Consider the following 10402-nt stretch of genomic DNA (forward strand, 5'->3'; position numbering starts at 1 on the left):
ACGCACAACTGGAGCAGGAAATGACTGTCCCCGGTCAGGTGGCCTCTCCCCGGCCTTCTTCTGGCCTCTCTAGGAAGGGGAGCTCCTTCCCTTTAACCCTTCGGTGTTCTCTCCAGAAAGCAAAAAGGACCGTCTTTTGGCTTCACCCTGCAGAAGGAAGATGCATTTTGACATTGAAACAAAATAAATAAAACCATCCTTTCTTAGCACCGTTAAGAGTCACTCACCCACCAATTTGCAGAGCTGTCACAAGGCAAAAACATGGATCCCAGACAGATACTCAGGAAAGATTTTCCTATGAGATCCCCCCCCCCCAACCTCTTCACCGAATCTCATGCCCTGTCCGTAGCCACCGAAGACTGACGCATCCACCGCTTTGGGGTGCACCGTGGAGCAAAAACATGAATCCAAAGCAGGGGTCCTCATGGCTTCTAAACATTTTACATGGGGTTCCCCCCCCCCCCAAATTCATGTGGCCATAGACATGTTGAGGGATACGAAGAGGAGTTTTGGGGGACCCCAGGTAAAAATCCTGGATCCCTGCTTCTCCTCCGTGGTGGTGCCACAAAGCAGCGGATCCGTGAGATCTGTGCGGTGGTTCCTCTGGACCGGGATATAATCTATTCTACCCCCATTTCCCAGAAAGCAGCAGCGAGTTTGACTTTTGTGGGGCACTCTGCTGTGGCTGCGGTCGTGACATCTGATTTGATGGTGAGTCGGGGGATGTAAAAATCCTGAGAATCCATGAAGGTCTGGGCCTTAGATTCATGTTGTTTTTACGCTGTGACGGCGCCCCAAAGCAGCAGGTGCTGCATATAGAATTAAAAAATAATCTGCAATGGGACAGAGGTTTTGTTTTGTTTCATTGCACAAATGCACCCTCTGGCAGAACAAAGCCAAAATCGGATCTTTTTTGCTTTCTGGAGAGTCCACCGAAGGGTTAAAGGGAAGGAGCCTCTACTCCTAGAGAGGCCAGAAGAGGGGAGGCCACCTGATGTGCGACAGTCACGTGCGTCCTGTGTGTGTCTTGTTGGTAGTGCGGTTGGTAGAAAGGAAGCTGAAACGGCACCTGAGGACTTTTTGCAAAAGAGGTAAGTCATGCAATAATATTCCCTTTGCAAAAGTCCTCCCTGCTGTCGCCTTTATTAACGAGAGGAGTGCATTCTTCCGAAGGGCTTTTCTGCGTGCTCTCTGGAAGCTCCTCTTCACTGCAGGCCTCTCCTGCCGCATTTTCTCTGCGTTGTGCTGCTGTCTGCAAACTCTAGCAAAGAGGCGTCTCCTTTCTGGGGTGTGCGCGTTTTTTAAAAAATTTTTTTACGTTCTTTGTAGTCTGCTTTTCCCAATGAGATTCGAAGCGGACTACCCAGTGCAAGTCAATATGATCAGTGGCTGGGATATTCAGCACACAGTACAACAGGGTAGGATTGCAGACATTTGGATGCAAGCATAGATCCAAATATACAGATGAAACACTGCTGAAGACAAAAACCCAAATACTTTGACATGAACATGTTCATTGACAGGGAAGTTGCTCATCAACACTGATGGAAAGAACCCAGTAGAATAGTCCGCAGTCCCGGTCCCTTTTGGAGAGCATCTCTCTGAGCCATTTCTCCCAGCACAGGCCAGTTGCCGCAATAGAAAGCCCTCCTGAGTAATTCACTTTTGCACAGTTTGCAGGAAGCTATGAGAGTGGGAGCTTTCCTTACCTCTTCAGGTACACCATTCCATAAGGTGGGCGGCCACCGTAGAGAATGCACGTGTACGGGTGCTGTTATTTACCCCAATTTCAGGCTGGCACCTGCAGAAGGCCCAGTTCAGATGAGTGACGCTCCCGAGGTGGAGCATAGATAGAGAGGCAGTTCCATAATTTTATCATGACCCAGATGTTGCTATAGTGCTATTGTGTCCCTTCACTGCTTTCCTGTTTTATTCTTGCTGTTCTGGAATAGCAAACTTGGGTCTTTGGAGGGTTCCCTTCTTCCCTGTGCTGTGGCTTTCTAAAAGTACAATTCTGCCTACAGAATCAGCACGGCTATTCCTTGCCCTCAGCTCTTCTGTCTCCTGGGTGATTTCTGCCTCTTGGTGCACTTCAGTTACCTTTGCTAATGTAAGATCTTTGGCTTCTAGAAATCCACCCTCCCTCTTGAATTAATGAAACCCGGGGCAAAATGATCTCTTCTGAACGAGTCAGTGAGACATGTCACACTTGGGTTTCTGATCAGCCACCGAACTCTGAAAGATTTCTGCTTGGCTTTGCTTTCTTGTATTGTTTCTTTAGATATTGGTTTCTTTATAGAATATGATGCTTCTCCAGAGAACCTAACTGAGGCAGCTTAAAAGCACATGATAGTGAAAACATAAACGATTAACATTTATTAATTAAAAACCCAGCATAAAAAAGAGCCAGAATGTAAAAACAGATCCTTCCATGAAAATGAATAACGCCTTTTAGACTGAAAGCCCCCTATCAAAATCATGTTCAAAACAAGGACCTCTTTCTTTTCTCTGGCTCCTTCATGGCTCCACTGTCTTCCTTGAACTGCTGTTAAAATCTTCTCCTGTAGTCTTTTGTGTGATGAGAGAGATCCAGCGTCTCTGGGACTCGAAGTTGCTCCGTTTGGCTTCGGGTCCACCCTTTCTAACTTCACAGCTACTTGGCAAATTTGCATACCATGTAATATTCTCTGACTTCTAAACACTGCAGGAAACTTCAGTCTATAGTTTAGCAATACTTTTATTAAGCAGAGCAGAGCCTTTCGGCTTGCTGTGTTGAAGATCCTCTTTGTTTGCTCCGACCGGCTTCTTCTTTACAAACAACCTTGGTTCCGAGGTGCTCCATCAGCTTTTGTGACTTATGGGTTATGGGATGCAGGTGTCCGGATATATAGGTCCAACCATTCAATCTTCTCTTTGCAGGAGGTCATAGATCCGGCAATTGCCTTTACTGAAGCATCTGGCAGAGGAGGAAGGCAGGTGGAGGCTGTCTGGAGAGGGAGGGAGGATGAAGCGAGAGCCAGAATCAGTAGGTCAAGAAGTAAGAAAAGGCCCTGATGCCACCGAAGTTGGGAGCGGAAGGGAACAGTGGGAAGAAACAATGCGGAAGGTCCCAGGAGAGGATTTCTCCCCTTCAGATGTGCAGCGGCAGCAATTCAGGTACTTCCGCTACCAAGAGGCCAAAGGGCCCCGAGAGGCTTGCAGCCGCCTACACCGTCTTTGCCACCAGTGGCTGAAGCCAGGAAGGCACAGCAAGAAGGAGATCCTGGACCTGGTGGTCTTGGAGCAATTAATGGCCGTCCTGCCCCCGGAGATGGAGAGCTGGGTCAGGGAATGTGGGCCAGAGACCAGCTCCCAGGCGGTGGCCCTGGCAGAAGGCTTCCTCCTGAGCCAAGCAGATGCCAAGAATCAAGAGCAGCAGGTGAGAGGGATTCATCTGGGTAGTATCTAGGGCACAAGATATGATCAAGCATACCCTTAAAATCCATATCCAAATTGTTTAGACCCCGTCCCCTTTTCCCATTCCTCTCCTCAGCAATCTTTCCTTTCTGGGATCCCCATTTCTGTTTCAGGTGCAGAAAGAGATTGTGCAGGAGCTTTACTACAGAGCAGATTTTTCAGGTAAGACCAAAAGGGCTGTTCTACTCACTGGATATCCTCCTTGAGGGTAGGTGGGCTGCTTCCCCCCGCCCCCCAGTCTAGTGTTGGAAAGATGCTCCACTCCAGCTTCTCAGTTTAGAAATATTCATTTGGGGAAGTAAAAACCTAGAATTGGTTTAAACTTGGGACAAGATAAATGAAAAAAAAGTGATTTAAGCCACTAATTATCTCCAATTGTATTATATGCATGTACATTTAACCAGTCAGGCAACTAATTTTATTCATTTTGTTTTATTTAGTTTGTTTTTATTTGCCTTTCTCACTGAGCGATATATAATATGATCAACACTTAGGCTGTTCAGTGAACACATATAATAGGAGATGGTAGCAGAAAATTTGAAAACAAGCATGAAGCCGAGCACAGAGAGGAACACGTTCTGAAACAAAGCCCCACTAATTAGCATGGGATATTTAGCAACATGGAAACTGCCCAGCAACAGAATATGTATATTCCAGTAGCATAGTCTACAGTCCCTGTATCTTATCAAAGAATCTCTCTGAGCTATTTCTTATGACACAGCCCCATAACCTGAGTAGAAACCCCTCCTGAAGAATTCAGTCTGGTGTCCTCTATGGCAAACCAGGGACCTGAGCGCTTTCCTGACGTCCTCGGGCAGGCCATTCCATAAGGTGGGGGCCACCACAGAGAAAGCGCATGTAGGGGCAGCTGTTGATGTAGCCGCATGGAGGCTACCTTGTCAGTTTTGGTTCACGATTTCATGGCCTCTGTGACAATCATGGATCTGTCTCAGGTAATAACAGGCCCCACATCCTCTGCATGGCAGACTCTTGATCTGGTATTTAGCTCTGAACTGGAGGAAGGTGATCTGAGCAACTGATTTTCAGATGGCAGAGGGGGATTTTCAATTTGAGGATCTGGACAGGGTCTATGGAGGTTTTGAGGCCTACCACTTGCTTGTATGACCCTTGCCCTTCTTTGCCTGGGCAACTGGGTGTGAGAGGGACGTAATGCCTCCTTGGGGAGGTTCTCGCCCTGGCCTCAAAACAGGCTGTGGTGTGCCCACTTCTGAAGATGCCTGCCCTGGACCCAGAAGATCTTACTCTGCCAGTCTCAAGTGTTCCATTCTTGGCCAAGGTGATTGAATGGGTGGTGGCTGGACAGCATCAGGCTTTCCGAATGAGGCCAGTTCTTTAGACCCTTTCCACACCCTGGTTATGGGACTGAAACAGCCTTGGTTGCCCTGATGGGTGACTTTCACAAGAAGATGGAGGGCCCCCCAGTGAAGTACTTCAGTGGTAGCAAGGTTTTTTCCCCGTATGTGCCGATCTTGCCCACGTGCCACGTGATACTGGGTTATGGGAGCTACAAGTCTGTTGGTAGGTTTAGGACTGTCTATTCCTTGCATCTCAGAGTGGCCTAGATTTCTCTACGATAACCATGGCAAGATTGGATTTTGCAAACGTATGGATTCAACAAATTATGCTTAATTAGGGTGCAAGTGTAGTTGTGACCATGAGCCAAAAGAGGGAGAATTTGTTTCCCCCATACAGGTAACTGAAATGCTAAATACTTGGATAGTTTAGAAATGTCTTCCAAAGAAATGTGGAGAAGTAGGGACGTTTTCCCACTGTTGGTGGGAATGTGCAATTATTAAAAACTATTGGGGAAAAGTGCTCGAAGAAATCAGAGAAATAACAGGGTATATAGTCCCGTTAGACCCCAAGCTTATTTTCTTGAATCAGTGGGGTGATTTACCTATACCTAAAATTAGAAAAGAATTGATTGCAACTTTTCTTGTAGTAGCAAAGAACGAGATAGCATTGGTTTGGAAGAAAAACTCAGCTCCGACAGTTGAAGTATGGTTCGAAAAAGTGTGGAATTACTTCATTGTGGAAAAAACCCACAATGATCTTTATGTAGCTGAACGGTTTCCTGAGAATTCTAATTTTGTGGAAAAATGGTTCCCATTCTTTGAATATGTTGAGAAATATAACATTCAGCCGAAATCAAAAATTCTGCAAACAATAATTCTATCCAGGGGTTTCACACTGTAGCTTATATGCTCACAAGTTCCGTAAATGTACATAACTTTAATCTTTTGTGCTTACCTTCCTCCTGTAACAAAATGCTTTGTTGTATTGTCGAAGGCTTTCACGGCCGGAGAACGATGGTTGTTGTGGGTTTTCCGGGCCGTATTGCCGTGGTCTTGGCATTGTAGTTCCTGACGTTTCGCCAGCAGCTGTGGCTGGCATCTTCAGAGGTGTAGCACCAAAAGACAGAGATCTCTCAGAGATCTCTGTCTTTTGGTGCTACACCTCTGAAGATGCCAGCCACAGCTGCTGGCGAAACGTCAGGAACTACAATGCCAAGACCACGGCAATACAGCCCGGAAAACCCACAACAACCAAAATGCTTTGTATTGAATTGATTGTTTGTTGTACATGTTTAAGTTTGTATGTTGTGTTTTACTTCAATAAAAAGTTCAAAAAAAGAAAGAAAGAAATGTCTTCCAATACCTTTTGACCCTTCCAGGTCAGGCCTTGAAAGAAGTGTCGGATACTTTGGCATCGTTTTGCGACAGAGAGAGAGCAGCTTCCGTGAGGGCATGTTGGGTAAGTGTGGAACTGTAAATTATGACCTTTGGTGCCTCCCTGTGCCACCTACCCCTCCCTAGCCCAGAGAGAACCTCTCTCTCTCTCTCTCTCTCTCTCTCTCTCTCTCTCTCTCCCCCTTGGCTGCTAGGGGTGCTGTCCACGAGATGGGGAAGGAAAAGGTCTGATGGAAGGTGTATTCCTGTAAGCAAATGTCTAATTTTAGACTTTTTGACTTGCCCTTAGAAAGGAAAGAATGGTTCTATTATCTAAGAGCAGAAAGGGGTTTCTTTTGTGCTCTTTTCAGGGTCTGGTGACCTTCGAGGAGGTATCTGTCAATTTCACTGAGGAGGAGTGGGCTATGCTGGATCCGGACCAAAGAAGCCTTCACAAGGAAGTCATGGAGGACAATCGTCAGGCTGTGGCCTCTCTGGGTAAGGCTCCCCTTTCCGTTAATTCACAGGTGCTGAAGGCAGAAATGGCTCCTTCTATGAAGAACTCCGTTTGGCCTCTTCCAGTGGAGCCTCTCAGTCTGCCAGTGGGTCCCATCCACACATAGGTCATGGAGGGACTTCTGTGTATGAAGCAGACTCCCCAAGTATTATGGGATGTCAATGAAATCTCCTCATGGTCCTTTCAGAGCAGAGCAAATATTTGTACTTATGTAGGGCCCTTGCTGTGCATTTTATAAAGTATGGAAAGACGTATCCTTGCTCCAAAGTCCTGAACGTCTCCCATCGGGCATGAGGAGGATAACAGCGTGGAGAGGGGGACGATGGGAAGAATGGTGTTCATTCTGCCGAGACCAGCCTAGGCGTACACATGTTACGTGTATTTGTAAGTGGCTGAAAGATCTTACCCAAAGACTGCTTGTCAGTGGTTGTTGGGGGTTTTCCGGGCTGTATTGCCGTGGTCTTGGCATTGTAGTTCCTGACGTTTCGCCAGCAGCTGTGGCTGGCATCTTCAGAGGTGTAGCACCAAAAGACAGAGACTGTGTCCACACTGTGACACTGAGAGATCTCTGTCTTTTGGTGCTACACCTCTGAAGATGCCAGCCACAGCTGCTGGCGAAACGTCAGGAACTACAATGCCAAGACCACGGCAATACAGCCCGGAAAACCCCGGAAAACCCCCAACAACCATCGTTCTCCGGCCGTGAAAGCCTTCGACAATACTGCTTGTCAGTGTTTCCTCATCTTCTTCTTGGAGAGGAAAGGCAAGGGGAAGAGCCTCAGGAATCTGTGACTTGGATTCTCACTAAATTTGCAGCCAATACTAAACTGGGAGGGGTGTGAATACAATAGAAGATAGATTCAAGATTCCGGATGATCTTGACAGGCTGGATAACAGGACTAAAACTAGCAAAAGTAATTTCAGCCAGAGCAGATAAATGCAAAGTGCTTCATTTAGGTAGGAAAAAAATCAAATTATAGGATGGAGGAGACTTTCTTGGCAGTGGGACATGTGATAAAGTTATAGGGGTCTGCGCAGATCATTCGCTGACCATGAGTCACCAGTGTGATGCGATAGCTAGAAACACCAATGCCCTTTTGGGCTGCATCAACAGAAATGTCGGGTCCAGATCACAAGAAGTGATGGTTACCACTTTGCGTTGCTTAGATATCACATGGAGTACTGAGTTCAGTTTTGGGCACCACAGTTTCAGAGGAATGTTGACAAGCTGGAGTGTGACCAAAGGAGTGCAACAAAGATGGTGAGGGGTCTGGAGACCAAGGCCTATGAGGAAGGGCTTGTCTTGTCCTTAGGTGATACCTGTTTTGGTGTTAACCATGAGCAGTTAATGGCCGCCTTTCCTTGATTCTGTTTTAAGGTCTTTCCTCCTCATTCCAGAGGGTGGTGGTCCCCAGAAAAACCCTGAGGAAGGACTGCAAGAGCCCCTATCAGAAGAGGAACAGCAGAGAAGAAGCAATGGAACAAAACAGCAGAGGGAGGATGAATCCTCTGCTTCTCAGGGTGCTGAATCCCAGAACATCTTACAATACTATGGAAGCATCAGTTGCCCCGTGTGTGGAAAAACATTCATTTATCCATCAGCCTTTCATACACACTGGAGAAAACACACAGGGGAGAAACCATATAACTGTGTGGTATGTGGAAAAAGCTTTTCTCAAAGCACCCACCTTACTGTCCATCAACGTATCCATACAGGTGAGAAACCATATAAATGTGCGGAGTGTGGAAAGAGTTTCTCTCGGAGTACAGAGCTTACTGTTCATCGACGAATTCACACGGGGGAAAAACCGTATATATGTGAGCAGTGTGGAAAGAGCTTTGCTCAGAGTACAGAGCTTATTGTCCATCGACAAATCCACATAGCAGAGAAGCCATATAAATGGGAGCAGTGTGGAAAGAGCTTTGCTCAGGGTACAGAGCTCACTGTCCATCGACGAATTAAAACCGGGGAGAAACCATATATATGTGAGCAGTGTGGAAAGAGCTTTGCTCGGAGTACAGAGCTTACTGTCCATCAACGAATCCACACAGGGGAGAAACCATATATATGTGAGCAGTGTGGAAAGAGTTTTGCTCAGAGCACGCACCTTACTGCTCATCGACGTATCCATACAGGTGAGAAACCATACAAATGTGGGGAGTGTGGAAAGAGCTTTGCTCGGGGTACAGTGCTTACTGTCCATCGAAGACTGCACACAGGGGAGAAACCATATCAATGTGAGCATTGTGGAAAGAGCTTTGCTCGGGGTACAGAGCTTACTGTCCATCGACGAATACACATAGGGGAGAAACCATATAAATGTGAGCAGTGTGAAAAGAGCTTTGCTCAGTGTACAGAGCTTACTGTTCATCGACGAATTCACACAGGGGAGAAACCATATAAATGTGAACAGTGTGGAAAGAGCTTTGCTCGGGCTACAGAGCTTATTGTCCATCAACGAATCCACACAGGGGAGAAGCCATACATATGTGAGCACTGTGGAAATAGTTTTGCTCAGAGCGCGCACCTTACTGCTCATCGACGTATCCATACAGGAGAGAAACCGTATAAATGTGCAGTGTGTGGAAAGAGCTTTGCTCGGGCTACAGAGCTTACTGTCCATCGACGAATCCACACAGGGGAGAAACCATATAAATGTGAGCATTGTGGAAAGAGCTTTGTTCGAGGTTCAGAGCTTACTGTCCATCAACGAAACCACACAGGGGAGAAACCGTATCAATGCGTGGAGTGTGGGAAGAGCTTTGCTGGGCGTGCCCACCTTACTGCCCATCAACGTATCCACACTGGGGAGAAACCGTATAAATGTATGGATTGTGGAAAGTGCTTTACTCGGAGTACAGACCTTATTTCCCATCGACTAACCCACACAGGTGAGAAACCATATAAATGCACTGAGTGTGGAAAGTGTTTTACTCGAAATAGAGAGGTTACAGTCCATCAACGTATCCACACAGGAGAGAAACCATATAAATGTCTAGAGTGTGGGAACAGTTTTACTCTGAACGTCCACCTTACTGCCCATCAACGTATCCACACAGGAGAGAAACCATATAAATGCAGGGAGTGTGGGAAGAGCTTCGCCCAGAGTATACACCTTGCTGCCCATCAGTGTATCCACACCGGTGAGAAACCCTATAAATGCATAGAGTGTGGAAAGAGCTTTGCCTGGAGAACACACCTTACTGATCATATGCGTATCCACACAGGGGAGAAACCATATAAATGTGTGGAGTGTGGAAAGAACTTCCGTCGGAGTACCTATCTTACCTCCCATCAACGTGTCCACACAGGGGAGAAACCATTTAAATGCGTGGAGTGTCAAAAAAGCTTTGCCTGGAGAACACAGCTTATTGCCCATCAACGTATCCACATGGGGGAGAAACTATAAAAATGCTTGGAGTGTGGAAAGAAGTTTACTTGGAGAACAGGACTTATTGTTCATCAACAAATCCACATAGGGAAAGAGGGTGTGAAGGAATTAGCTCATGCTGGTTTCTCATGGCCCTTTCTTACATGCCCAGGGTAATGCAGATCGTCACTTTGGGGTCAGGAAGGAATTGTGTAAACTTGTTTTGAAACTTGAGACAGAAGAAGAGCAAGTCAAACAATGTATGATTATGGTTGTTGTGGATTTTCCGGGCTGTATAGCCATGGTCTTGGCATTGTAGTTCCTGATGTTTCTCCAGCAGCTGTGACTGGCATCTTCAGAGGTGTAGC

The 10402-nt window shown here is 46.5% G+C and overlaps 1 protein-coding gene across 1 annotated transcript; it reads left to right on the forward strand.

Annotated features, from left to right (window-relative positions):
* Positions 1-1017: 1017 nt before the first annotated feature.
* Positions 1018-10353, forward strand: LOC129328447 (zinc finger protein 420-like). The gene is made up of 6 exons (XM_054977512.1): positions 1018-1091; positions 2920-3418; positions 3570-3618; positions 6152-6231; positions 6518-6644; positions 8062-10353. The coding sequence occupies exons 2-6, from the start codon at positions 3005-3007 to the stop codon at positions 10071-10073; spliced, it is 2682 nt and encodes an 893-aa protein (XP_054833487.1). The 5' UTR covers positions 1018-1091; positions 2920-3004; the 3' UTR covers positions 10074-10353.
* Positions 10354-10402: the final 49 nt, after the last annotated feature.

This window comes from Eublepharis macularius, chromosome 4, assembly GCF_028583425.1.
Source record: "Eublepharis macularius isolate TG4126 chromosome 4, MPM_Emac_v1.0, whole genome shotgun sequence".
Classification (NCBI taxonomy): Eukaryota; Metazoa; Chordata; class Lepidosauria; order Squamata; family Eublepharidae; genus Eublepharis; species Eublepharis macularius.